This window comes from Scophthalmus maximus, chromosome 15, assembly GCF_022379125.1.
Source record: "Scophthalmus maximus strain ysfricsl-2021 chromosome 15, ASM2237912v1, whole genome shotgun sequence".
NCBI lineage: Eukaryota > Metazoa > Chordata > Actinopteri > Pleuronectiformes > Scophthalmidae > Scophthalmus > Scophthalmus maximus.
Window position 1 is genome coordinate 5,409,088 of NC_061529.1, and position 27,980 is coordinate 5,437,067.

The following is a 27,980-nucleotide window of genomic DNA, read 5'->3' on the forward strand; positions in this document are numbered from 1 at the left end:
ATACCAACCTCATTCTCTGATGGGTTTTGTCGTCGAATGCAAATTTAAACGCGCCGACGTTGACATCAGCCACCGACCGAATGTGCCGCGGTTGATTTTTCTGGTCTGATAAAGAAGAAAAAAAACGATTTAATTTGATTAAACACAATTATGCACAACCCTCCTTTCATCAGAGAGTCTATCAGTCAGTAGAATTGAAAAGTGTCCCATGCAATCTATGATAAAAACAAAGTCATATGCCTGTGTAATACAAAAGAGTGATATTATCTGTATTATGGAATTAATATTGAGGTGACACTTATGAATATGCATGAGCAAAGCAACCAAGCCCTCAAACTGACACCTTTGACAGTGTCGTCTAGGGTGAACCACAGAATGACATGATATCAACCGTGCAATCTTATCCCAAGTAGGTCCAGTGACCAAAGGCCTACTCTGGCTGTTGGTTGTAGGCCGCTTATCACCATCTTCTTTGTGCTCCAGTGACTCTGCGGGCACACCACCTGACCGAGGTGTAGAGTGTCCTTATAACACACCTCAGACTCTTGGACGGGGGGAGTGTGGCAAGCTTCGTCTCTGAAACACAGCCAGGGGCTCATTGTTATTGTGGGTGTCCGGGTGGGGGCATTGCACTGGCTAGCGAGCACGTAGGACCGAGATGGATCTGACCTCAGTTGACCCCTTTTTAAGGAACTTCCTCCGTAGATATTGCTTCATATCTTAATGCTTGGGTTTGTTTCTTATGTAGTCTAGAATGAGCGCATCCAATTTAATGGACAAACATAATGAAAAAGTCATATCCGACTATTTGTATGTGTGTAAACAGTACTGTGAAAAGGTTTGGGGCAATAAAAGCAACTTGGAGAACATGTTTTTAAAAAAAAAAGATATCTAGAGATGTACACTTTAACAAGAAACAGACAGAAGAATATACCCACACGTACAGTATGTTAGATGAGATGAGAAAGATGTGTCACAATCAATGTCAGTCTCTTTCGTTCTATCTTTCTTTCTTAGATTAGACTAGAAAGATTTATTAATCCCGAGTGAGGAAACTCATTTGCCACCAAAAACAAGCCACGCAGACAACAAACAATACAGACATTGCATCTGTTGTTGCCATGGGTGCATATGGATCCAGCGTTGTTGCCACAGTAACGGTTGACAGCGACACCGCTGAGCAGCCGCAGCTTCCCTGCCTGAGAAACGGAAACTCCTTCTGACTAAACCTGGCACAAAACTGACGTAAATGTTTGTGCTCACTTAACAGCGGTCTACACATGGAACATTGTAGCGTCATAGGGAACAATCTTCCTGTAAAGTCCTTTCACAGTGTTGTGCTTCTGTGGCCGACACATCTTTGATAGGAGAGTCACCTCCCACTGGGATGTCCGAAGCTTTTCAGTTGGACTGACGTTCACTAAATTTGATTGAGTAAACAGCAGCATATTTCATCAAATAGCTGTTACCCCTTCATTTATTTCTAATCTCTGATGTGTGAAAGTATTATGGCTGTCAATAGTTGGACATTTAACAGAAATTAGTGATTTTGAAAAGAAACTAGTAGTAATACTTATTTTGTATTCGGAAGTTCTTATATCCGAGATTGTACGTAATTATGTTTTTAAAAAATCAGGTGAATATTAGGACTGACATAAAATCATATATTCCCTTTTTTAAAGATCCTAATCCCATATGTGGATTGTTTGAGTGTGCCGGAACGAAAGCAGTGAGCTGTTGCACATTTCATTTGAGGTTTTCATGGAGGAAGTGGAGCACAAAGCTTTTGTGCGGGACACATTGCCCGAATGGAGGCTGAGCAGCTGATGAGCCCCCCAATTGAGCAATTAATAATTTGATCCATTAGACTTTAGAAAGGGTGAAAATGTCATAGCAGTCGTCACAAAAGACAAAGAAAAGCAGCAAATTCCTGCATCCGCCTTTCTAAGGCTTTTAGACATTTTGCCTCTCTCCTAGATTTAATAAAATTATTTATTTATATTTTTGGATTTATGTGAATATAGCTGTAGCCATTTAGGGGGCAAGGCTGACTTCACCATGTCCTCTCGATTGGAAAGACCTCCATCTAGTGGTCAGACCCTTTCATTCCAAGAAGAATCACAAGGGGAGACGGGGGAAAAAATAGATTTTTACATCATCGTTCGAGGAAACCCACTGTATCCGAGCAAGAGAATGTCCAAGATGTGTGTGTGAGGGGAACGCAATGTGAGTGAGGGGGATATTATATAACCCCTGTCATGGTAATTATTCACGAGGACAGGCTCTTAGCTTTTGCCCACCCCTCGTCTCTGGGAAACGCTGCATCCCTTTGGCCACTTCCATCTAGCAGGCAGCGCGGAGGGGGAGTTGAGGTGACACAGCTATTTTGTGTGAAAGTAAAGCAGAGCAACTCACAAGGGTCAGATCTTTAAAGGGGGAGTAGCCTTTTTATAGACAAGACTCATTGAGGATTGGGATCTCTCCAGAGCTCCTTAACCTTAAAGGAGGCTGGGGTAAATTTCCTCTGTGGATATAGCCTTACCTGGAATTATCTCCAGCCCACTGGAAAAGGGGGTTTAACCGGATGCTTTGCTTTCTTGCTTGTTGCCATACTGGTTGCAGGAGGCACAGCTGATGCAGGGGGCAGTTTGCCTGCACAGCTGCACTCTGGAAGTGAGAACCTGAAGGCATCTTGAAATAGAAATTCAAAAGAGGAGGAGGAGGAGGAGGAGGAGAGAGGAGGAGGAGGAGAGAGAGGAAGGGGTTTTAAGTGAGAGCATTGGTATGCCAGCCTCAAGACCGAGCATGGCTGTGCAGAAGAAACAGAGTGTCATCCCTCCGTCGCAGGGGCCACTTTCCAGGCGCATCATCGACGGCCAGAGGAAGGGGAATGGATCTGAACGAACGCCAGGTGAGTAGACGTCGCTCCTCTTGTATTTGTGATGTAATCAAGCCTTTTCCTTGAAGCCAAGTCAGACTGACTGTAGATCACAAATACAGGATCGTATCGATGACGCACGAGTGGAGTATACATACAGATCGTACATCCCCTCTGAGAAGCAGTTGTTTTTTTATCGGGCACGGCTACAATAAAAACAACCAGCAAGGGGGAGGGGGGGGGGTTCATCTGTGGACACAGATTACACAATATCAGCATCCTGATATTGTCAGCATCCTGATATTGTCAACCCCTCCAGGAATACATTCACATGTCTTGTGAACCCTTTGCTCATCTCAGTCATCTACATGAGGACTGGTCAGGTGCTTGAATGTTCTCTATGCCTTTTCATACACGGGCCGTCAATAGTGGCTCTTTTATTTGGATCTGACCCCTGAGGCCGTCCCGCTCCACAACGGCCTCTGTGTCAGACGGATGTTTCGAGCTCCTGTGTATGTTTGCTGGTAGTAGAAAATCTACATGATATTGAGTGTCAGATTATGAGAGAGGTCAGAGGTGTTGCCATCTTGTCACCGAATAAGATGCGCATTTTTTCCCCCCTCTTTGCTCGCAGAGAATGGCTCCTATACCAAACCAAATTCACAGGCAAAGAAAGCCGCCGCCTCTGTCAACAAGTCGGTCCAAATCTGCAACACAGGTACTTCCCACGGCCCGCCGCAGGTCTGATGCAGCTCTCTGTTGACCTGGATGTCCCACTCACTCCTGTAATCAGCCAGATGTCATATTCCCAGCCTAAATTTGTGTTTTAATGTTTAACACAATCGATTGTATTGCTGAATATCATTTATGGCAACAAATCACTGACTGCGAGGTACAACTCTGGGCATTCTAGTGGCTAATGGACTGAACATCGACGAGAGGCTGAGAGCTGCACGAGAACGAAGGGAAGAGCAGGAGAAGTTGCTGGGTACGTGAGCTCCCGCGGTGGCACAATTCACGAGGCGTCCTCGACGTCTATGAGGTTGACACAGATAACCCATGAATCTATTCACACCGGCTCCCTCTTCGTTGCTCAGCCTCTCGAGAACTGAGCCGGTTGGAGCGGGAGCAGCGGGCCAGGCGCTACTATCAAGAGCAATTGGAGGAGCGCAGGAGGAAGCTCCTGGACCAGCGGCTCAAAGAGGAAAGGAGGCGCCAGGCGGTGGAAGAGAAGCGCAGGCAGAGACTGACGGAAGAGAAAGTGAGTTTGTGATGCTGGGGGGGGGGGGGGAAACAGCAACAACAACAAAGAGGTCTATCCTTAGCGAGGCTGTTGATTTCACAGCTCCGGATTGAGTAACGGCAACACTGAAAGCCCGTTTCCCCGAATTATAGGAGCGATGCGAATCTGCAGTACGCAAGACGCTGGAGAAGAGCAACAGGGCCCAACACAATCTCGGCCCGAGCGCCAGAGGAAGGAAGCCCGCCAAGAACGGTACGTTGGAGAAGGCCGTGCTTTCTTTTTCATCATCACCTTTTAACGTGATCTTTCTCAACACGTAACACGAGTCTCAACAGTGTCCGTTGTCTCTGTAACGGACCGTAACACAAGCGATTAACAAAGTGCCCTCCATTCTGTCTTTGCTGCATTTAAACTTTACACTGGTCAATGCGCTAGTTCCACGCCGCTTACCACTGACAACGTGGGAGAAGAACCTGGTCAGTCGCCTCCTTACCCCCACTTGCTCTTATCTGGCCAGGAGCAAGAGTGCTGGTTGTCAGTCAGGAGAAGAAGGTACTCTTCCCCGCTGATAACATGATATGCACTCATTCGCTTTAACATTATGGCAATGCATCTGCCACGACAACAGCTACACTGCTTTGACAACTAACTTTTCCAGGCCCTCTGGTTACTAACGCTGCTCATTTTCCTCCCTGTTGACGCACCGCTCCACATTTCCATCCTTCTCACGGTCCCCACCATTTGTGCATATCGCTCCAATTTCCCATGATTATGGCACGAAAAAAAACACTGGCTCAGTTGTCCATGTTTGTCGCCGTGCAGTTTCATTCCACTCCATGAACACCACTACCAACACCAACTCCAACACCACCCCTCACAAACCCCAGCACCCCCCTGGCTTAGTCCCGCAGAGGCCATCTGCCTCCCCAAGTCCGAACAGCAGAAGCCTCAATCTGACACAGGTAAATCACGCTCTTCTCGCTAAACAATACTGTGGATATGAATTAGGATCAGTTCCATTTTTGGACTCAAACAGGAACAGTAATTCTTGTATCCCTTTTCTGCACTTCTTCTTTTGTTAAAGATCAAAGCAGCAAGACTGCACGATGCCAATAAGAAGAACTCAAACAGGGGCTCAAATATTAGATCAACTCCCGTCTACACAAGTGTGAAACCAGCCAAGGTCACTCAGAGCAGAAAAGCCTCCCCCTCACCAGATCGGTAGGTTTCATTGGTGTGGCCGGTACCTCCTCTGTGCGCGCACGACATAGTCACAAAGTGAATAAAGTGGGACATCTGCTCTCTTTTGCTGGGTCCTCAAGGGCTCCCCGAAGATCAAGCAGCAGACATTCAATCACGCTGCAGCTCGAGCTCCCATCGGTCCTGGAGGAAGATGTCTCTGTGTGCAGCTCGGCCCTCGCCCCTGGTAACTCGAGGCCTGTCGGGACATCAGCTGGAGGTCAGAAAGAGAAGACGAGGAAGGAAAATCCAACCGTGACTTCTAGTGTGCACCAACGTGACACAGAGATCATAACCAGAACAGCGGGAGAGACGAGTAAGACACAGGAATCGCGTTTAACCTGCTTTGGATACGTGTTCAGCTTGATAAGTTGACACGTTATGTCTCTTCAGGTCCTTCCCAGAAGCCTCCTCATCGAGCTCCCCTGCCTCCTGAAGTTGTGAGCAGGCCCTCAGCCGGGACCACGGACCCAGAGGAGGCCTCGCGCCTCCTGGCTGAGAGGAGGAGAGAGGCCCGACTACAGCGGGAGAGAGAGGAGCGGGATCGCCTGCAGCAAGAGGAGGCAGAGAGGTAACAGTCATGTCCACCTATGTGAAAGAAACAGGCTATGGTTTTGTTACAACTCACAGTTAATGACACGTCCAGGCGGAGTCGTGCAGAACTGGAGCACAGGAGGGCCGAGGAGCGAGCGCAACAGCAGGCAGAAGCCCAGCGGCTCATAGAGGAGAAGAGGAGACGGGAGGAAGAGGAGCAGAGACGAGCCGGGGAAGAGAGAGCTCAGGCCATGAGGGAAGCCGCCCTTCTGCAGAAACAGGTTGGTTCCAACAACACTCGGCAGGGTTAAACTGCACAGCTCGATCCCGTCACTTTACTCTCTGTTATCTGTTATGGTTTGAGTTTTTTTTTTTGCACTCATTCTCATGAAACGCTCTGTACCCTTTTTTATGCAGCGGGAGGAGGAGGAAGCCAAAGAACGGGCAGAAGCGGAGAAGATCAAACAAGAGCGAGAGATGCTCGCGCAGAAAGAAGAGGCAGACCGCCAAGTGAGAAAAAAGGTGACAAGACAAAGACGTTATTACTATACAGACATTTTTGATAAAGGTCTTTTTAGAAACAACAATTAGATGAAGTATATGCAGCTCTTTTTTCCCCCTTCGGTTTAGTATTCCCACTACATATATATATATATATATATATATATATATATATATATATATATATATATGCATAACTATAAATAAGTTAAACATGTGAACCAAGAGGAACAGCAACAGCAATAAATAATACATATGTAAGGAAATACAGAGAGAAGCTTGTGGCTGTCTGCTTTGGTCAAAAGTGGAGGATTAATGTTTGCCCTCATCTTCCTCAGTCTTCCTTTAGCCTGAGGCTGATCTACTGAATGAGGATGAGAACATTATTTATTTTTATTATTTTATATTTAAAAAAACACATCTGGGTTTTGCTTCTTCCTTCCTCCCAATTATTAGACCACTACTGTACGTCGTGTGCATTAGCCTTATTCATCATATTCCATTATATGATATAAGAGACTGGAAGTTCTCACAAAGACTTTTTAATGAAAGCTGTGGGGTTGTTTTTTTTCTTTTTCCTTCTCCAGCGACTTGAGGAGATCATGCGGAGAACCAGAAGGACAGATTCTCCAGATACGGTGAGATTTACTGTTTACAGTTTATTAACAGCACATTGCCTCTGGGTTCTCATGACGCACATCCAGCATCCAGTGTAACTAACCAGCTGCACTTATCAAAGCCACACAGCCGGCCCTTGATTAAATTGATAAATCCTCTTCTACACAGAAGTCTGTGCCGGGAAGGCCCTCACCCAGTGAAGCCCAACCAAAGGAAAACACAGAGCCTGCGCACAATGGCACCATAGAGCATGTCGTCAAGCTGCCAGTGGGCACCAAGTCCTCGCAGCTGGGGCTGGGCAACGAGGAGGACGCGGTGCCTGTAGTGGCCTTCAAAGAACGCAGGTCCCTGCGAGCGCTCGCCGGCCTGGAGGAAATCCAGACGCACCAACGAGCAGGTGAGACAAGCGGCCGATCGCCGGACCTCAGCCAGGGCCGGCCGGATTCTGACAGCTGTTGGCTCTGGCCTGCGAGTTTGCAGGAGCCGAGCATATTACGGATGTAAAAAAAAAAAAAGGAACTCGCCGACGTGCTTCATAATTTTTCTATTCCTTTGCTCCTAATTTGCGCGAAAACAGGCATGGCGATATTTACAGATTGCTCATTCATTTTCAAATGTGAAACCAGCACATGATAATGAAAGCGTCTGGTTTTTGCGGAAGTAGAGAACTGGGGACATTTCTGAAAGCGAGTTTTTGGGTTGCTGTATTTATAAGTGTGCTACCCTTGTGATACCTGACAGTGCGTCATTGTAAGCTGCCCTGAACCCATTATTGATGTCTTGTTTTTCTGTCCTTTTTTTTTTTTTTTGTCTCCCCATTGTGCGTTCTTTAGAGGTCATCTGAGCGAAGTGGGCGGAAGTTCGCAGACTTTGTTGGAGCACTGCGATTTCTCTGTGAAATAGAGGAATGCCTGCAGCGCAGTCAGTTTGCTGCCCTTCAGCACCTCAGCCTTTGGTCACTTTCCCCTGTGTACACAGTGGCACAATTGTTGGGCAAGTTAGATATGCATTTATTTAGTACAGCAGGCCACTGAACTAGTAATGACCATCCAAAACAACCATAGATGGAGACCACAGTCCACATCTACGGAGTTTATCGGTTGCTGAAGGTCGCGCCTCTGTGGAATACTAGGAATAGCCATTTTAACAATCACGACATATGTAAGCTGTATGCTTTTTTGCTTATTCCTGACCTTTCTTGCCATCTAAGCACTTTCCTTCCTCAGTTTTGTCACTGTGGAATTAGAATAGCTCAAGTCACTGTTTGCGCCAAGAGTTTAGGATGTTAGTGAAATTGATTTTTCCGACACAAATTCCCATCTAACACTTTGTGAAGTATAGCAATCACATATTTCCAAAGCTGCTAAGGACTTGGTCCCCAAAGAGATTGCTTCAGTTTTGTGAGTGGTGTCTTAGTAAAATCCAATGCACAAATCGTATATTGCACTGACTGTTGCTTTGTTTGACATCGCGCAATCAATTCACAAGGCAAAGTTTGAGATGTAAAGGTTAAGTGAGTTTATTATAATAAAAGCATATAAAAAAACAAATATATCTGATCATCAATATTTGATCCTGTAGTATAAATATTGCTTATTGCTTTCACTTGTTAACCTGTTGAGTCAAAAGTCCAAAATATGCCATATTTGATTAAAGTTGATACTATGCTGCGCCTCTGTCTTGTTTGTCAAGTCAACAGATTGACCGGAGCGAACATGAAAAAAAATGTAAGTAAAAAAACCAACACATTAAAAATTCGTAAGTAGATATAAAAATGATGAATGTGGATTAAAACGCCTCATGCAGTCGTAACCTGAGCACATCTCTCAGTGTTTGGTTTGAGAAAGTGGAGGGTTGACGGGGGACGGGGGAAGCGGCTGAACCATTTGCAGCAGCCGCCTGGTCTCTTCCGTCTGCGCATGCACCTTGTCGAGCTGCACCTCCAGCTCACTGTCGGCCAACAGGGATGAGAAGTCTCCATCTGGAGAGGGAGAGCACACAAGCACAAAGAAAGCTAAGAACTCCAGACATACAACGCGTGATTATTTCAGATTGGCTTAGGGACATCTAATGTGATCAGACAATCAAACAGCGGCCCTTCCCTCGGCTGCAGGGATAAATAAACAAACCTTTCTTGAGGTTGAATATTGTAACTATGCCCAGCTGCTGGAATTTTACATCTTTCTTTTGGAGGAACACCAGCAGGTACTGGGACACGGTACTGTAGTGAGGTCTCAGCAACGCGAAGATCTCCTCTAAGAGAACAGTAGAGTGAAAACATTGATTCATTTAATATAATGCAGAGGAAAAAAAAGGTAGTACTTGCACGTTATGTTACCAGTCATTTCTAGTTTGCTCGTGATGGCTGCACAGTTATATGACAACAGAGGTTTGTGTGTTTGCCCAGACAGCTTCACCAGTCCTAAAACCTGTTCCGCTGTTATTGTCGCCGACAGGTTACACCTAAGTAGATCTGAAACAGGACAGAAATTGTAAGAGATCAGGATATTTATCAAGTTGAAAAATAGTATGTAGAGTTCATGAAATCCACAGCAAGACAGAACATACTTGCTAATTCGTGTCCGAATTACTCACCCCAGGTCATCAGGTGACGCAAACACGATGTCACATGCAGCAAGGTGTCATCTGACAGGGCAGGAGACAGAAGGGCCCCGAGGAGTCCTGATAAACACAGACTTTCCATCACAGCCTAGGTCACAATGATGGGATTCAACAGGACTTCATCAAGAGCTCATTCACCCCAGGCACTGTGTGCACACAGTTCATGAGTTGACCACAGACATGACAGTAAATCAGGAATTGTAGCCTCGTACTGCACCTGCTGACCCCCGCCGGAGCAGGACAGGTTAGTGACGATCTCGCAGCCGTGAGTGATTGCTGCAGAGCTGGACCTGTGATGACGGAGCAGCTGACCGACCTCATCCAACAGTCCCTCACTCACGAGGCAGTCCTGGGATCAAACCGTACAAATGTTATCAACATTTGGATTTCAATGACACCGGCGGTCGAAGGAAAAACATCCCCATCTCGCGAGTGAATGCTCGACCACTTCACGGCTGTGACGTGACCCTCAGACAGTTATCAACTTAATCGGTACAATCATGCGTCTTTGTGGGAAATCGTACGTGGTTTGGTGGATGTGCAGACAGCGCACACAGGAGTGTCATGGCCGGCTCTGTCCACGCAGCGGTTGGGGTTTTCAGGAGCGCCTTCAGGGGCGGCACACAGTCGAGCTCCATCAGCTGCTCCTGGATCAGAACTGCACATAAAATTGACAAACAGTATCTGCATCCTACACCAGGTCAATTTCAGATACTCTTCTTTGTAATTACCGTTCTTTGAGAGTGTTTGTAGGCATCTGCATGCTTGAGCTGAATTCTAAAAGGTGGAATAAAAGAAAAGTTATTTCACTCAAACGTTGCTTACCCTTTAAAATCAGCTATCGTCCACTTAAGTTCCCGATTACCTTTTGAACAGAGGACGACGTGAGGGTCAAAAGAGACTTCAATAAATAATGTCCCCCGATGCTCAGCAACTTCGGGTGATGCTCCTGGATGGCGGCAATGTTGCACAGGGCGGTGCAGCCGCAAAACTGAACCTCTGAATCCGAGGACTGCAGCAGAAGAACCAAGACAGGAATACCTCCTGCTTGGCACAAGATCCTTGTCGACCAATCTGGGAAGAGCAAGGGGTTTTGAGTTTAGGACAAGAAAAGAAAGAACAGTGACATTTAAAGTCAACGATCCCACCTGAGTGTGTGAGATGGAGCAGGGCCCAGGTTGCGTTCCGCTGCACTCGTGGGTCATAGGATTTTGCTAGAGCCAAGAGTGGAATGATTCCGTCCACTATGATAGCGTCTCTGTTTGATTCTGTATGGAGAGAAAGAAATCCACACACACACACACTCGGGTGATCTATACAGAACTACGCTGTTGTTGTTATATGTTGTCCACTGTAACCACATTAAAAGTAAACTGATTGCTGCTGTCTGTTCTATTTTTCACTTTAAATGTTTTAAACAAACGCAAACCTTTTTTTTTTTACTCTAGACAGCTGTGAGAACTATTGAGAACATGTTTTAAAACTGCAAAAACTTTTAAAAGCTGACCCGAGGAGGCCAACATGGCGACGCAGGCACAGGAGTGACACTGAGCGGTTCCATCACCAGACTGGAACAACTCCAGTATGGGCACCAGCATCCCCATTTCAATCACCAACTCTTTACACACTGGAATTAAGATTTTTAAAGACAGTATAATTATCACCATCTGATCCACATTTTATTATTTATATATTCCACGTGATTAAAAAAAAGAGAGTTTAAGGACTGTTATCTCTCACCATTATTCTTTACTAAAAGATTGACCAAGGCGAGAGAGACGGTCTTTTGCACATCCAGGTCAGGTGATAAAAGTAAAGTCATGACTGGCTCCATGAAGTCATCTGGTAAGCGAGATTTCACTGTAACACATAAATACAGAGAGCGACAAACAACAACAACCACCTGCTGTTATATAATAGAAAATAATGATCCAAGAGTTTAAACACAAAGACTCTTTTTTTTTTTTTTGCCTTGCTACACTGGCTACCAGCTGGTTTTAGAATAAGCTATACGTAACATTATACTGTGTGATTTCAAAACGAAATCATTTCCTTTTTCCACGGAAGCCCACGCATGGGCATCATCCACCTGGAAAAAGAAATACAGTTGAACATTTGCATGATACTGGTCAAGCCCGTTTAGAGAGCTTATCTTAGCAGCTAGTGATATAAGTAACCTGACATGCAAGCCATAGTCTGTGTGTGCACATATTGATCTACAAGTATAGTATCATGCAGATTATCAGAAGAAGAAATAAAAAAAAATCTGCTGCTCTACGTTACTCACAGTGATGACTGACATGTAAATAATACATGGCCGCGGTCATCTGTAGATCAGTGTTTTCCGAGGCCGCGAGTCTGGTCAGAGTTTGTAGACCTTCTTGGCTGAGCAGTTGGCTTTCATCTTCTAAGGGAAGAAACAGTCTTTCATCAAACACTTGCTTTGATTTTGAACGTGACATGTGCAAATGTCCAGCAGATAAGGTACACGTTTTTTTTTTATTTATGAAAAATAGATCAGAACATACATGTATTTTTAAGATTTAAAAAAAACAAAACTTTTAGTTTAATATTCAATATTTAAACGACACATCTACACTTTATCTCCTATGTACTGACAAAATACAGGTGGGTGAATCTTTCCAGTCCACAGCACTGTATGTAAGAAAACGCACGTCCACAAGGTTCCTACCGTGCAGGGGGCGTAAAAACTCTTGAGTCTCCCTCCTCAGGAGACTCCTCTCAGGTGTAACCCTGAAGCAGGTGCACTGACACAGCTCTCTGAAAACGTCCCGGATTTTCTGTTCAAACTCTCTGCAGATTCTCCTCAGGTGAGCTGCGAGCTCCTTGACGAGTCGCGAGCAATTCTCACAGAGGCTGGAGGCCATGGCTGCATCTTGAACAAAAGAAAAACACGGCACCTGTCTGGTCTGTTCACGGCACACCTGCACGTGGACACGCCCACTGGGGCGTCACGTGACTGTACACGTGGTTCAGACGCTTTGCACAGCTTTCTATAAAAAGCACAGGTTTTGAATACAGGTTTTGCATTTCAATCATGGTAGTTTATTATAGCAGCACGAACTCCAAAAGGTGTTGAGTTGAGTCTGATCACTTCACTTATTATTTTGGTAATTTTAAAGATAACAACAAAGAATCCCAACAATCTAAGCCTTTATTTCATGTTTTGTTTTAATAAAAAAAATATTTATGTGCACATTAGCTCAGTTACAGCTGTTTAGAGTAACTGAGAAATTGTATTCAAGTGTACTTATTCAGATTTGGCTTTTAAAATTAAGATTTTTTCTTTTAAAAACACACATAGAGCAAATATTTCAATTTATTTATTTATAATAATATAAACAGGTTCAATGTAAAATACACCAAAGACACCAAAGAAAACATCCATACTTTGTAAACATCCCAAAACAAATGTGAGATACTTTCACCTGAAGTTTTACAAAAATCAGCAGTTAGACTCAATTGTCTCGGTGGAACCTGTGAATTAATTGAAACGCAACTTCTCTCTCATCATCAGCATGAAAATGCTTCTTTTTTTTTTACTAAAAATACAGCAGAATCCGATAACTTGGCAGTGTTAGTGAGCGACCGAGGTAAATGAAATCCGTTGTTATGCCGCTGTTACAACACGTGATGACGATAAGTCTTTCCTCACATTTCATTGGTGGATTTGTTGTTTTGTTGTCTTACGTCACGACGTCGCCCTGACGCACAGCCTTCCCTGTGGTTGACTTGGTAACCGTCGCGGCGTCGCTGCTGGTGAAGTTGAGAGGACAACAGAATCACTGCAGGGTAAATGACCTCTCTCACCAACACACATTCCGCTTTTTAGATTATTCAGTTTGACATTTGGTTACGTTTGAAGACTCAGGCTGTTTGTCGAGGAACCACAATGTGGCTGTGTCAAACGCTAAACGTAATGAGCTTACATGCTATCGCTAGCATGTAGCAAGCTAGCTAGATATTGCTAACGCTACCTAGCGGGCTTACAAAGGTTGCTCTCACGAACGCTTGTAGCCTACATATGATGGGATCACGGATTGATCCAGTGTTTTCATGTGAAAGGAAATTAATATTAAAAATGAAAGCTACGTGAAACAGTTAGCCCGAATGAAGCTTACTGTGTGGGGACGTTACAATCCATTGTACGATGATTTGAACGCTGGCCCTGTTTATTATTGTTTTAGACTGCGAGGGTGTGCTCCCTGGATTATTCCCTCTTTTGCATTCAGGATGAGAGACACCAGGGAGCCTGAGGATGCCAGCAGGTGAGTCTAAAGTTGTAGAAGCACTTTTATACTTAGGTCACTTAAGTAAAAGTTGTAATGCCACAGTGTGGAATGATCTGCTACAATAATTTAGAGTCTTGAAATATGACAGTGTAACCTTTATCACAGGTGAGAGTGAAGGCCGCGCAAAGAGCCGGGAAAGATTCAATGAAGCCTTCAAGAAGTACACTGAGTCAGAGAAGAAAAAGGCGAAGAAGAAAAACACTGAAACCCAGGAGACCATTGTGGTATGTGTTCGAACACCACGCCAGATTTCCACATCTCATTACAGAGGAAGAGATCTACATGTAAACTGACATTTCTTTGCTCTCCGATTTGATTCCTTTTTAGCTTCAGAATCTGAAAAAGAATCTCAGCCTCGGGAAGGACACAGAAGACGATGAGACCATCCTCCAGAACACGTATAACCCTGAGCAGGGCAGTCCTCGCTACACCAAGAACAAAAGGAGGGAGAGGGAGACGGCTAAAAAGGTGAATGTCAACAACAGTAGAAACCAAGATGAGATCGAAACATCAAATGCCAAGAGGAAGAGTAAGAGGGCGCTTCCCTCCCTCCCCATACCGGAGGACAGCAGTTACGTCCAGAAGGAAACAGATGGCGCCAAGTCTGAGATTGCGTTTGATCCAGATGATGTTGGTGGTGCAAAGGAATCAAAGCGAAAAAGTAAAAAGGGTAAAAGCAAAGGAGATACAGAGGCCAGAGCAGAGATCCAGGCAGAGGGTGCTGATGACAAGCTGATATACCAGCAGAAGATCACACAAGAGGAAGAGAGGACTCCGAAAAAGACAAAGTCCAAGACAGACGAAGAGAGTGCCATCTCCCAAAATGTTAAACTGAACAACGACGTTGGGAAGAAGAAAAAGAAGAAGCTAAAGTCTGTAATAACAGAGTCGGATTTGGGGTATGTGTGCCTTTTAATATACTATATGTAGAGTTGTTGTGTTCTTTTTTTTTAAACATTTATAATAATGTGACATGATTCAGATAATTGAAGTATGATAAATACATTTTGCTTCCCCAGGGAGCAGGATGAAGGTGCAGACCAGGAGGCTGACGTGGAAAACGAAACAGAATCCAAGAGAAAGAAGAAAAAGAAGAAGAAGAATCATGGTAAGTTGCCGTTAATTGTCAGGAAATCATTTACAAAGATTCGTAAAAATGTTACTATTGATGACGTTGATATTTCATGTTGTTGTTTGTTTTTTTCCAGCTGTCAAAGAAGCGAGTGATACTGAGGCAGACGTACAACAGAAACCAATGTTCGATGAAAGCCTTGTGCTGGGAGTGTATGTTCACAGAACCGATCGCCTCAAAACGGACCTGCTGATCTCGCACCCAATGGTGAAGATCCACGTCGTTGACGAAATCACCGGGCAGTATGTGAAGAAAGAGGACTGGTGAGGATGGACACTTTGAATGTAAAACGTTGTTTTCAATACATTCATTCTTTGTATAATTTTTGTCCTAAAAACATTAGCACCACCAGTTATTGGTGGCTGACTGTTACATTAACATGGTAACTGTATGGCATCAGTTGAATACGTCTTACTCTTGTTTTTTTAGCCACCGGCCAGTGTCCTCATTTTACGAGCAAGAGAACGTTGACCACATACTCCCCATCATGACTCAACCCTTTGACTTCAAGAAAAACAAATCAATCATCCCCGAGTGGCAGGAGCAGATCATCTTCAACGAGCGCTTCGGTTACTTTGTGGAACAAAACGACGAGAGCCCCAGAGTCCTGCTTTTCTTTGAAGTAAGACACATTTCAATCAGAAAAGATTTTGGCCAATTTCAATGTAGCCGTCATTGATTTGTTTTTTTCATCTAAATGTTTTGTCAAGATCCTGGACTTCATAACCATGGAGGAAGCGAGAGCCAACCTTGACGTTGACAAGCACGAACGGGGATTCAGGAAGATTGCCTGGGCGTTCCTCAAGGTACGGCGTTCTTCCTTGACACTTACAAAAAGAGACCAATCTGTCTTCAATTGCTCATTCTCCAACTCATTTTTTATTATCCCCCCTTCTCAGCTTGTCGGAACAAATGGTGTGCTGAACATCGACAGTAAACTTCGCCTCCAGCTCTTCTGTCCACCACCCCGGGCAAAGAGACAACCTAAGACAATAGAGGTGATTGAGTGGTGGAGGAAGTACCCGAGACACAAGTATGCGTCAACGCTTTATGTCACTGTGAAAGGCATTAAACTCCCGGAGCATGTAAGTTAGTAGCTGTTTCGTTGATTATCTCTTTTTTTATATTTATAATGTCTCACATTTCTAATTCAAAGTAAAGCCTACAAGTGGATTCAGTAAGACGTTTTAGCTGAGGTGGTCTTTGTTCTCCAGGTGGACCCTAGTATGCGCTCCATGATGGCACTGCAAGAGGAGAGAGGCAGCACCTCCTACAGTGAACTGCAGAACGAGGTCACCAAGAGAAGTCTGACGCAACCTCTTGACAGCAAGCAGCCCGCCCTGAGGTGGAGCCGGGTTCCCGGTCAGGTTGGTAGCATCAACAGACCGCGAAAGAATAGTTTTATTGTTGTAGCATATGAATTACGACAGTCTCAGTTAATCATAGTTATGATTTGGGTTATTTTCCTGAGTGCTTTAAACTACTCATCATTTATTACAAATCCTTGAGACCATTTTAACCTGCATTCATCACAAGATACATAAGGTACATGAGCAGGCGGGATAGTCGGAGGTAAATTTAAACTTCGCACACACTTCAGATCGTCTCAGCTTTTTAATTGTTCTAATGCGTCAGACTCCAGCTACTGTATCTGGCCCTAAGCTAGACTGAAACAACCTCAGATCTTTTACTCATTCTGTCTGACTAACACGGTTGACCGCATAAGCCTTATAGGAGTTTTTGTTTTTTTTCCTACTAAAGGGTTGTCGGATTCCTAACAAGCCCATGCTTGCATTTCGTGGTGGTCAGATGGGCTGCTTCACCGTGCTCTTCTCACATGCCGGGACAGCACTGGCTGCTGCTTGTGCTGACAGAGATGCTTTCCCTGTTGTGGGTAAGCTGCACCTTCCCCTGCTGCTGCTCCTCTCGAGTTGACTCCTCAGCATAAATCTGCAGCCAATTAGGTTGTTGTTTATGTCCAGTAGTTACACACCTCAATGGGAATGTTCTCCCGAGTCAGCAATGTTCAAGCATACACATCCATCCGTTAACTATACTGCTTTATCCTTTAAGGGTAAGCATACACAAAAATAAAATAAAATATGTATTCTTTGTAAAAAAGCTAACCTGGTCTTTTCCTGTTTCAGTGTATGAGATTCCCTCTGGCAAGGTCTTGGCTGCCTTCAGTGGTCATCTTAAAATAGTCTACGATCTCTGCTGGTCCACAGACGACCAGAGACTCTTGTCTGCCTCCTCCGATGGAACTGTCAGGTAACTTTCTGTTTTGTCGAATAAAATCATAAACAACTACCGCGAGGCACGAATGACAAGATGGTGTATGAGGCGTTAACTGCCGGTGACTGGATTAGTCGTGTTTGTCGTGCCTCTAGAGGGAGTTTCATCAAATCATTTTAATGAAGTCTTTTAATATTTGCGTTGCTCTTTCCCCACAGAGAGTGGAATGTGGAGGGGCTCCTGGGAACGGCCCAGAAGGTTCTCCCTCATCCGTCCTTTGTGTACTGCGCTCGGTACCACCCCTCGGCCCAGAACCTGGTGGTGACCGGGGGCTACGACAGCCTGGTGCGAGTGTGGAGGCTCGACGTAGACGATGTCAACGGCCAGCTGCTGCAGGAGTTTGAGGGTCACAACAGTTTCATCAACACGGCTTGTTTTGACTCTGAAGGTATGAGGTTAACAATGTTCCACGCTCCAAGATAAGCAACCTGTGTTCCCCGCCTCATTTAGATTTTTCTTTATAACCACAGTCATTAGCCAAAATTCTTTTGAAAAAGTAGATTGGAAAACAAATCTTTGGTATGTACTTATCTTTCTTTTTATCTTTGAATCATAAGCTGCTGCCACCCCACGTGTTCCTTTCCGTGACTTTTTTGAAGGGAATAATAATTTATTTTTCCAAATCTTACCATCTATTGTAAATCAAATTCATGTGTTCTGCGTCTTTGCTTGTTTTGTTGTGCGCCTTCAATTGTCTGATGTTCCTTTTGTGTTGTGTTTTAATCAGGGAGGAGAATGTTCTCCGCAGACAACACGGGACTCATCGTCGTCTGGAAAACTTCAGTAAACGACGGCAGGCAGCCGTGTCATCACTGGTGTATCGAGAAGGTACAACAAGAATTGATATTTGTATATTTTTGATGGCACGTACTGTATCATACATTGATTTTGCAAAGGGTTGCCCAATTAAACGTGCATTGCAGAGACTCCGAAATATTCTACTATTCTAATTTGAAATGTTTTGTGTTGTCTCTCGGCAGAAGGTTGATGAGAGTGACCTCCGCGGTATCCCCATCAACATGCTGCAGCTTCATCCAAACGGCCGGTGCCTGCTCATCCATGCCAAAGACAGTGTCCTGAGGATGATGGACCTGAGAATGTAAATAAGACAAAACTTTAAAAGAGTCCAATCTGAAGCGAGAGGAAATATACAAAGAGACGCATTCCTTACATACAATATAACACGTTAGATGATATGTGAACGTATCATGATCTGTGTTTAAATATGAAATATAGATTTATATTTTCTTAACCATATGGACGCCCCTCTCTCAGTCTGGCCGTCAAGAAGTACACCGGAGCCACAAACTACAGAGAGAGGATTTACAGCACCTTCACACCGTGTGGGAACTTCATCTTCTCCGGTAGCGAGGACGGGATGGCGTATGTTTGGAATACAGACACGGGTAAGGATCGGATCTTTTTTTCTACTTCTTTTTTTCCAGTAAGTTCTTCACGGTTTTGCCAGCATTCTGCAAAGTGGCTTCAGTAGTTGTTCTGTCTTCCCAGGTGACCAAGTTGCAGTGTACTCTGAGCTCTGTTACCCCACGGCCCTCCACGGTCTGTCATTCCACCCTCACGAGAACATGGTGGCCTTCTGTGCCTTCGGTCAGAGCCAGCCCGTCCACGTCTACCTGTATGACCGCAAAGGTTTGTGTTCCAAAACCAGCCCCTGAATATTATTATTTAGTGAAATAAACTATTTGAGTCACTCAGTAATTCACTGACGTTAAAATACACTGAGCTATGACTGTGTCCTACTGTTCCACGCATGCAGTGTCCCAGTTGGAGGTGCACAACATGACGGCAGCGAGCAGATCAGCCTCTGTAGACACCAGAACTGTCAGGAACACACTGGATTCCCCAGTGCTGCATGACAGATCTGCTGCCTCAGCCATGGATCAGTTTTCCCAAGCCGCGAGACTCGCACTGAAAATGCAGTGCGTTAAGGAACAACTGGATTCCGTGCTTGTAAATACTCGGCCTCTTTTACATTAAAAATATACTTCAAAACAGTTTTGACCGTAACTTAAAATTCATACTGTCGTCTGAAAGTAGAATATGCGCCAAAAAACTCACCTTTTCAAAACCTTTTTCTAGGAGCCGCGAAGATCTTCGACGTCCGGATACATTCATGAGCAAGGTACCGTGGGATTTGCGTTCTTCGTTGCATCGGGATGAAATGTCTTTTTGTGCATCGGTGTGGTAAATATTCTGTCTCGTGCTTGTTTTTTGCTCTGCAGACGAAATGGACATTCACACGGGGAGAAGCTTGACGTCGGATGCCGGCGCAGTGAGTTTTTTGATTGGGAGTCCCTAAATGCTCCTTTGTTCACTCGGCCCTTATCGAGGTCATAAACCCGTCAAGCACTTTATGCCAACTTAGATTGTGTTTTACAATAAACGCTGTCTAAATCAGCTGGGGTTTCTCTTGAAGTATTGAGGAAGGAAACGCCACAAAAGTAACTTTATTTGGCCAGCGTGTGTTTGCTTTTTAAATAAACTCAAATTTTGCTTATCGCCACGTTACTGCAGTGCATTACATTCAGGTTATCTTGCCAGCTCTTCTATTAGGAATGCTGAAGTCCAGCTCTTTTCTTTTCAGATGGGCTTAAATGTCTCCTTGCCACCTGCGTCCCTCCTGTCGCCGCACTCCAGGCTGCAGCTCTCCGGTTCTCTGGCGGAGCAGCTTATCCCCCAGGCAACGCTGAGCACCCAAAGTCGTCAGTGGCCTCTTTCACTTAATCACGTAGTTGTGGGGGTTTTGCCCTTTGAATGTGAATGATTTTTAATGGATTTTTTCTAACACATCATGTAAACTATTTTCCAAAGATTATAGCCGAACTAAGTCTAGTGTTGCTGTGAGCAAGAACCAAATGCTTCCAGCAATGTGTGTAAGAGTCTCCTGAAGCATGAGTTACATACATAGAGAGAGCGATGGACCTCTTGTGATTTTCACATGTATCCGTAAGCGATCTCTGTAAACACAAGTCACTGTGTTGTGTTGAAACATTTATGCTCGCTCATTGCTTGTTGTTTTTTCTTGTGATCGCAGGCAGATTCACCCCGGTGGGTCAGCATCTTAAAGGAGCCTCATCCTTCACGCTGCAGTCGGTAAGGCTGTTAACAGTTTTCATTCAATTACTTTACTCTTCCTTTTTCTCTCTTTTCATTCTGAAACTGAATTTTAACCAGATGAAAAATTAGTCAGATTCTACCGACATCTGTCACAATTGTTACAACTTGATTTACATATGCTGAGGTACAGATGTTCTTTCTCTTTCCTCCGTCAGACACTTCCTGACCACATTTCTTCAGGCGTTAATGTGGAAATAGATCCTGCTCCTGTTCAACAAGTTGTAAGTATCCACTGTAGCTACTGCGAACTCTCTTAACAAGCAACCCCCGTGTTTAATCCACCGGCGCGTCTGTCCCCGTAGGTCGTCTCACTCTACGACTACAGAGCAAACCGGTCCGACGAACTGACCATACGTCGCGGCGATGTCATCCAAGTGCTGTACAAGGACAACGACAACTGGTGGTTTGGGCGCCTGGTCAACGGACAGCAGGGATATTTTCTTGCTTCTTACGTGGCTGATCAGAGTAAGTGGATGAGGTTTTTCTTGTGGTTTTTGGACGATGTGAATGAATCCCTCTACATACGAGTTGTTTCATTGTTGTAGGAGATTTCGGTGAAGAGGCCACTCAGTCTGAAGAGGCACGCGCAGCCTTGTCTGAAGGGACTGTTGAGAGGTCGACACCAACCAGGGTAAGGAGATGGAATAATACAGTTGGGTCTGTCCTGGATTTGAATCCTCTTTTTTAATTTATTTGCAGTGTAGATGGACTAAAAGTTTAAACAAGGTGTGGCTGTAGGGGGGTTATGTTATACATTTCTTGCACGTCTTCCTCCTCTTCCTCTTGTGTCTATGGTGCCTCTCTTTCTTTTCTTAAACAATTCAACCACAAATGGTCTTCCTCGGGTCATGCTAGTGTTGCCTCGTGCCTCCTGAGGAAGATCATTTAAAGTGGAAATGTTGTGATGTCCATGTAGAATTTAAAAAATTTCTGGGTGTAAAGTCTGTCTGGTGTTTGGTGTTTTACCGTCTTTTATCATCCTTCTCCTGGTCCTCACTTTTCCAAGGTATCTGCTGCCATTAGTTCTTCCGGGGAGCTTAGGTTTCTTTCTGAGCCGGCACTTTCCGACTCTGAACCTGAGCTGACTGATGCCAAGTAAGTGACTCCCTTAGCTTGAATACTCCCGACTATATTCACAGGCGCATGTTCACTGAACACTGCATGATGTTGGTCTTCTTTAGGAAAAGCAAGACAACGCAGGTTTTGTTTTTTTTACTTTGGTGCAAGTCTGAAAGAAGCATAAGATTTAAATATAACGAATGTTGATTGTTAACTATTGTCTGTCCACAGACCTAGAAGGAAAAAGAAGGTGAAAAAGACGAGAGTCCCCGCACTGTCATCTCGGGCCACGTTCTCCGATGCGGACGTTTCGGGGATGACCAGCACCAGGAGGAGAGTTGGGTCCATCAACAGACCTCTGCCAAAGAGACCGTCAGGCCGGACTAACAGTGCCTTTGAGCCTGATACTTAAAACTCATGGACACGTGATTGTTTTTAACTTTCACACTTTTGAAATGAAAATGAATCATGAAATGTCTTGAATTTTAACAGTTCGACATTTATTTTAACAATATGAGGAGGTTCAGTATGTTTATATTCTGTATTGTACTTACAAATCAAGGCAACGTCAAATTTTGTTTGTAAAAATGTCTTGCTATCAAGAATTGTACAAATCTGAGAATTCTTTTTTCATGTTTTACATTTGAAAAAGTGACTGAGACAATAATAATGTACATTTTTACTGCCAATGTAATACTGTAGTTCTATTTTCTTAGCCTGTAAGAGATTAACAGTTTATATACGTCATTTCCTCACAACTATGAAAATACAGATCATTAATTTCTGAGTATGTTTTTTCTTTCTATATAAATCCTACACAAAGTCACACATACATAAATGCTTCATGAGAAGTGTTGAAAATGTGCGGATCATTATGAAACTAAACAAATTAAACTATGGAGACCTGCCACAGTCTGGGAAATTAAATGGAAAACACTGCAACAGGCAGGCAGGCTTAACACTGGTCCTGCTCTGTAATAGTGTCACATGTGAGACACACACACAGATGGGTGAACAATACCCTGCTCCAGGCTACGGCAGCGCACAGGGTAAATACAATGCATTGCTTCAAAGACAGTGTTAACACACTTTCATGTTACTGTGTGTGTGTGTGTGTGTGTGTGGGGACCGGCAGCTCTTGACCTGTGTCACCTCACCGTGAAATCCAAGTCATGTGTCGTAGAAAACCTCAGATCATTCATACAGCAGAGCTTCAGAACAAAAGCACCTTTATTTTGTGAAATTACATTTTCATAAAAACATAACAATATTAGTACAGAAAAACAAAATGTTCCCAAGACCCAAGTAAAAATCACTGCTAAACAGGAATTCATAATTTAAGAGTTATTACAAAGAATATAACACAAAAAAACCTATTTCATTAACTTGAAAGCTTATGCCCACAAGTAGGTGAGACATTAGGATATGGTTGTGTTCAGTGTAGCATCCTTTCATTGATTCAGGAGAGGAGTGATTTCATCCGTTTGTCTACTCCCAACTTCTGGAACGCTTAAATACAAATACAAAAGTTCAGTATTACACCCTGCATGTTCAAATAAAGTCTAAATATCATGTGCTGTATAATTTGAAGTTAATGATTACCTTTGTCGTGGTCGTTGACAGAGATTATACACAGCGAGGAAAACGGCCTGAGGAGAGAGTGGTCATTGGGGGTCATGTGATCATGAGCCGAGTGCACAAGTAACCAATCATCCGTTCAAGATGACGTGGTGTTAAACCATAAATTTGGATCTTTGAAAATCACAACGAGAGATTAAACTACAATATGGCGTGTTTTTTTGCATGGCTTCACGTGAAATACTCGGAACACTGCACAAACTGATACTTACACCAAAAAACGCTAAGCCTCCTTGGATGGCAGCCGCCCACTCAAAGCTCAGATGTTGTGTGATAATACCACCTACTACTGGGCCATAAAAAATCCTAAGAAAGACACAATGAAGAATTCCCAAAAATCAAAAGATAGGAAATTCTGTATGCCTACCAGTGAGATAGCGAAATTCATATTCTTTCCTTTGTCTAGATTAAGATTCGGGTGCTGAAGCACAGAAAATTGCTTTTGGACTCACCCCATGGACCAAACTGCCCCAAACAGCCCGGACACCATTCCCAGAGTACTCAGTCCTTCTTGAAATCCATGTTCACTACAAAGAAGAAAGAAAAAAAAACATAATTTGGAGTGTTGCGTTTCACCTTGCATTATTTCTGAGAAGGTCATGAATGCACATGCACACGTGAAGCCACTTACTATGCACACATGATGATCTCAGGGAACGTAGGGATTGCGGTCATGCCCAGGGAAAACCCAATTACGGCGAGCATGAGCACCAGAAGCCACAGCTGACTATATGAAAATGCAACAAATTGCAAGTTAATATAATCCCTTTTAGGAATTTATTATTTAAATATGCTGCAACACAGGAACGTATGAATACTCCACCAATCAGTGTTGGTAATTAAAGTAGAAATATCCCCAAATAAATTATCTATATGGTCCCAAATGGTAATTTATCGCACTTGTTCTGTTTCCCTATATGGATTTCCTCGGAATAATGCTAGTTTAGCTCAGCATAAGGACTTAGACAGGGCGAAGAAGGTACTTTGGCCCCTATCCTCTAAGATCATTAATTCACATGTAAACAATATTTTTTTATCCCGGTTGTTTGGTCTCTATCGTGGACGACAATCCTCCCATTGTACAAAATATTCTGGATACTAGTGGCTGCGCAGGAGTGATCATGAGGTGGATCCTATTTTATTTTGGTCCATGATGTCCCATCTGCTAACATGGAGGAGGTGGGGTTTGTAACCTAATACTGCCGCCAGCCACCAGGGGTGTTGTCAAGGTGTTTCGGCTTTATATTTGGTCACGAAGCCAAAACATCGTCGTCATGTCGTCCATCTTCATCTACGGTCTCCATACAAACAAGTCTAAAAATGAATGACCCTCTGGACATTTACATTTATATTTGACGGAGAGATATGAGTGAAAATGATCTCTGCATCAAACTCTGGACAAGAAAGCGGACAAACGTATACGGCGGACCACTCCATGAAGTACAGTCTTGGTTACGGGTCACCTGTGGCACACGCTCACCGCGGGATGTGAAGGAAAGGAACGGGACCGAGCAGACTGAACCCGACGGCTGTGGCGATACTTCCTATGACCATGAACCAGCTCCTAGTGGCCTGATGAACACCAACACGCACACACACACACACACACACAGAGGATTTTTGCTTACCTTCAAAAGAACAGACATGCAATTCTTTCATAAAAAAGAGGTTGAACTCATACTCACAGGATATTTATCAGTGAAATAACCGATCAGCGGAGACGCCAGACAGTATGGCAGCGACAAACCAAGCATGATGACTCCCACGTAGCCAGGTGAGAGACTAAACTAGGTACAACAGGTCGGACACGTTTATGTGATGCACAAAAAGGCTTTTCCCACCTGCAGAAAGCGGACTATGATGAGAAAAATTGGAAATTACCGTCTCAATAGCGTACAGGGACAATGTAGCATCCAAGAAGCCCAGACCTGCGCTAAGAGTGAATATCACGTAGCAGATCAGGACTATTCTCCCGTGGGTCAGAAGCCGGAAAAACGAGTCCTTCGAGGGGTCTGTGTCTTGAGAGCGGAGGGAAGCACAAGATTCAGATGTGATACAAATGTATGTAAATGCACAAAGGATTTACGTGAAATCTTAAAACTGCTACCTAACGTCGGCAAGATATAAATGTTGAAAGGAACCATGATCAACAGGAAACATCCAAGCAGCATAAAAGGGACTTCGTATCCAAATGACTGATAGAACCACCCTCCAACCGGGGGCCCCAGAATGAGGCCAAGGCCTGTGAAAATCTCCAAACTACCCTGAAGAGAAAGAGAGAGAAATGAAGCACATTGAAAATATGGTATTTCATACACGGCGCAAACAGGACTCTCATTTAGTCTGCAGACTAAATGACCATTTCTGTCAACAATGTCCGACAACAACTCTCACTATAATGCCTGTTTGTTTGCCCATGATTCTAATGTGGACACAACATACCAGATAGACACGGGTTGTCTGCACTCACCAAAACAGTTGCCACATTGTTTGGGAATATTTTTACTGTCACGGCGAAAGAGGAGGTCATTGCGGCGGAGAAGCCCACGGCGTCGATGGACCTCACCAAAAAGCACAGGGTTATGAAAGTGGCTCCCGCAGGAACCCGGTCCAGTAATCTGAGAGAAAAAAGATCGGAAAGATGGTATCAAACGCGGGCTGGTTAAATAAGCTGTTTATTCAAAGGGACAGTGTTTGATTTAAAAGCCACATTTTAGAAAATGGGGCACAATGGAATCTGTGGACAGTAATCAAAGTATATTTCTGTCTTCATCCTTTAAGGAAATTTAAAAAAAAAACAAAGTTGGGTCCGCACAAAATCACACATTTATCGTTTTAAACCCAATGTAGGAAGCAACAACCTCTGTTAAGTGAGCACTTCAGATTTTTCGGTACATTATAAATTCAGTAATACTGATGCTCCCCGATGTCTTTTCAGAAATGAGAAGACGTTGATGTAGAGGTTAAAACTGCATGAAATAACTTTTTAATTTTAAAACTGCATGAAATCTTTTTTAATTATGTGGCAAAACAGGAGTGAGACAGAAGACATTATGTTAATGCAGACAAGGTGAAATGAGTCAGGGACTATCATACATTTCTGCCCCTTACCCAAACAAAATGGTGCAGCATCCTGACACAAAAAGTCCTGTCACGAGCATGAACTTTGCACCGATTTGGACAATCTGAAACGATGACAAAAAATCAAAAAGACTCAGTTACTCTGCAGCACATCACACACTAAAGAAATAGCACGATCTGGTAAGAAATGATGATGATATACTCACATATTTTCCCAGGATCAATGAACCGATTAAATTGCAGATGGCGTAGCAGCCAAATATGAGACCAATGACAGTCTGACTGGCTCCTTTCTTCAAGGCCTGCGTGGGAATATTTACGCGGAGTAAATTTTGGTGGATGTGCAGTTGTGTTTTTCAACAACTGGCCGATCGGCATCTTGTCGTGTCGCGTAAAAACGTGCCAAGCAGTGAACATTTAAATCAGCTGACCGCACCTGAGTCCCTTCTTTTAAAGGGAATTAGTGAAGATTGTCTTATTAATGAGCTTTATAATGATACTTTGTCATTACGGTCTCGTATCTGCAGGAGGTGACATTTGGCCCCATGTTCATTTTGTGTTTTGCTGCTCTTCAGTCTAAGATAAGCATGGGTTCACAGTTCCATATACTCATTAACTCATCGAATGAATAGTTGGACTCAACGGTGGAACTTTTACAACCCCGATAGTGCCTTGATATCAAAATATACATACAGTATAAATCCGTACCGGATGTTTAATTATTAATTATCTTAGCGGTTTGTCTCGGCATCATACTGTATTTCGGTTTGGTTTTGTTTTTTTGTCTCTCCATCAGCGGGATATCTCAAAAACCTGTCCAAAGATTTTTGGTGAGATTTGATCAAAGGTCAACAGTATGTCAAGAATAATTATAAATATTTTTGGGCAAGAATATTACATGTTTTTTTGTTGTTGTTGTTGTTGTTTCAAAAACACATTCCACATAGTTTTTGCATGGTTGCCAGGTTGTGGAAAATCCCTCTTGTGATTTCATAAGAGAAAATTGTTGACCAAACCCCCAAAATTGGACACAACACACGAATAATCTAAGTTTGTTAAACTTAAAAAGTTAACGAGCTAACACAATTGATAACTTTAATTTCGGGGCCGGGGGAACAAAAAAAACTTCAAATCAATTAGAGTTGGTCAACAATTTTCTTTTTCCAGTGTATGATGTGTTTTTCTGCTGTTCTCTTTCTCTAACTCACCTCCGCCGGGAAGAATGGGCCCAATATCGAGTAGCAAATCATGGAGCTGAAGTTGACAGATGCCACCGATATCAGAGTGAGAGTCTGCGTCCTTGTCATCCTCCTCCTCGGGGCAGCATCTGCTGGTCCAGCTGAGCTGTCGTCATCCGCTACAGCTGGATGGAAACACAAAAGTTTTGATAAGGAGAGTTGATTTGATTTTTTTTTTTTTTTTTACAGTGTAGCCTGAATATTTATTGCAGCCGCAAAACAGGTCACCAACCTGTTTGCTGAAGATCATCGTGCGGGTCCATTCTTGAAATTGTTCCGGGTTTTGTTTTTGTTATTCAGGTCAGGAAGGCAGACGGTGACATACCGGGAGGCGGAGGGAGGGAATCCGGACCACACCGACAACCACCGACTGCCCGCTGCTCTGCGACGGTAACCGACGGAGGCAGCGCGGCTTCTCCTCTGCACTGTGCAAAGTTAAATTTACCGCCTT

At 43.8% G+C, this 27,980-nt stretch overlaps 4 protein-coding genes across 12 annotated transcripts; 2 read left to right on the top strand and 2 right to left on the bottom strand.

Annotated features, from left to right (window-relative positions):
* Positions 1-2,252: 2,252 nt before the first annotated feature.
* Positions 2,253-8,683, top strand: LOC118286213 (ensconsin-like). Of its 5 annotated transcripts, none has more exons than XM_047337779.1 (15): positions 2,261-2,911; positions 3,513-3,596; positions 3,792-3,866; positions 3,976-4,139; positions 4,274-4,373; positions 4,557-4,673; positions 4,944-5,083; positions 5,206-5,342; positions 5,444-5,676; positions 5,754-5,931; positions 6,007-6,175; positions 6,312-6,416; positions 6,983-7,033; positions 7,182-7,410; positions 7,847-8,683. In XM_047337779.1, exons 1-15 carry the CDS (start codon positions 2,785-2,787, stop codon positions 7,855-7,857), a joined length of 1,920 nt encoding a protein of 639 aa, XP_047193735.1. In that variant the 5' UTR covers positions 2,261-2,784; the 3' UTR covers positions 7,858-8,683. The 5 variants fall into 5 exon arrangements, with proteins under 5 accessions (XP_047193737.1, XP_047193735.1, XP_035466369.1 ...); XM_047337778.1 differs by having other exon boundaries at positions 2,262-2,911; positions 4,920-5,083; XM_047337781.1 differs by lacking the exon at positions 7,847-8,683 and having other exon boundaries at positions 2,253-2,911; positions 4,920-5,083; positions 6,312-6,415; positions 6,981-7,033; positions 7,182-7,262.
* LOC118286214 (vacuolar protein 8-like) lies at positions 8,508-12,523 on the bottom strand. 2 transcript variants are annotated; one of them, XM_035610481.2, is made up of 13 exons: positions 12,328-12,523; positions 11,923-12,039; positions 11,376-11,495; positions 11,143-11,262; positions 10,784-10,903; positions 10,501-10,709; positions 10,367-10,412; positions 10,160-10,293; positions 9,853-9,984; positions 9,609-9,723; positions 9,352-9,486; positions 9,143-9,268; positions 8,508-8,994 (listed from the first exon to the last, which is right to left on the bottom strand). In XM_035610481.2, exons 1-13 carry the CDS (start codon positions 12,521-12,523, stop codon positions 8,840-8,842), a joined length of 1,725 nt encoding a protein of 574 aa, XP_035466374.1. In that variant the 3' UTR covers positions 8,508-8,839. The 2 variants fall into 2 exon arrangements, with proteins under 2 accessions (XP_035466374.1, XP_035466373.1); XM_035610480.2 differs by having other exon boundaries at positions 11,923-12,042.
* On the top strand, positions 12,167-22,359 carry ahi1 (Abelson helper integration site 1). 3 transcript variants are annotated; one of them, XM_035610474.2, is made up of 29 exons: positions 12,167-12,263; positions 12,456-12,563; positions 13,372-13,448; positions 13,844-13,924; positions 14,054-14,172; positions 14,276-14,847; positions 14,968-15,056; positions 15,157-15,343; positions 15,510-15,702; positions 15,791-15,886; positions 15,980-16,165; positions 16,295-16,447; positions 16,842-16,974; positions 17,228-17,351; positions 17,534-17,763; positions 18,103-18,203; positions 18,356-18,474; positions 18,651-18,781; positions 18,885-19,025; positions 19,153-19,346; positions 19,476-19,518; positions 19,619-19,668; positions 19,981-20,098; positions 20,431-20,489; positions 20,669-20,734; positions 20,816-20,978; positions 21,059-21,144; positions 21,520-21,608; positions 21,804-22,359. In XM_035610474.2, the coding sequence occupies exons 4-29, from the start codon at positions 13,915-13,917 to the stop codon at positions 21,982-21,984; spliced, it is 3,633 nt and encodes a 1,210-aa protein (XP_035466367.2). In that variant the 5' UTR covers positions 12,167-12,263; positions 12,456-12,563; positions 13,372-13,448; positions 13,844-13,914; the 3' UTR covers positions 21,985-22,359. The 3 variants fall into 3 exon arrangements, with proteins under 3 accessions (XP_035466367.2, XP_035466366.2, XP_035466368.2); XM_035610473.2 differs by lacking the exons at positions 12,167-12,263; positions 12,456-12,563 and adding an exon at positions 13,117-13,249; XM_035610475.2 differs by lacking the exons at positions 12,167-12,263; positions 12,456-12,563; positions 21,520-21,608 and having other exon boundaries at positions 21,804-21,941.
* Positions 22,051-27,969, bottom strand: slc18b1 (solute carrier family 18 member B1). Of its 2 annotated transcripts, none has more exons than XM_035610482.2 (14): positions 27,762-27,969; positions 27,500-27,654; positions 26,498-26,593; positions 26,322-26,395; positions 25,681-25,828; positions 25,318-25,474; positions 25,092-25,228; positions 24,896-24,997; positions 24,691-24,782; positions 23,842-23,937; positions 23,663-23,737; positions 23,423-23,516; positions 23,175-23,221; positions 22,051-23,081 (listed from the first exon to the last, which is right to left on the bottom strand). In XM_035610482.2, the coding sequence occupies exons 1-14, from the start codon at positions 27,790-27,792 to the stop codon at positions 23,024-23,026; spliced, it is 1,362 nt and encodes a 453-aa protein (XP_035466375.1). In that variant the 5' UTR covers positions 27,793-27,969; the 3' UTR covers positions 22,051-23,023. The 2 variants fall into 2 exon arrangements, with proteins under 2 accessions (XP_035466375.1, XP_035466376.1); XM_035610483.2 differs by having other exon boundaries at positions 27,855-27,958.
* Positions 27,970-27,980: the final 11 nt, after the last annotated feature.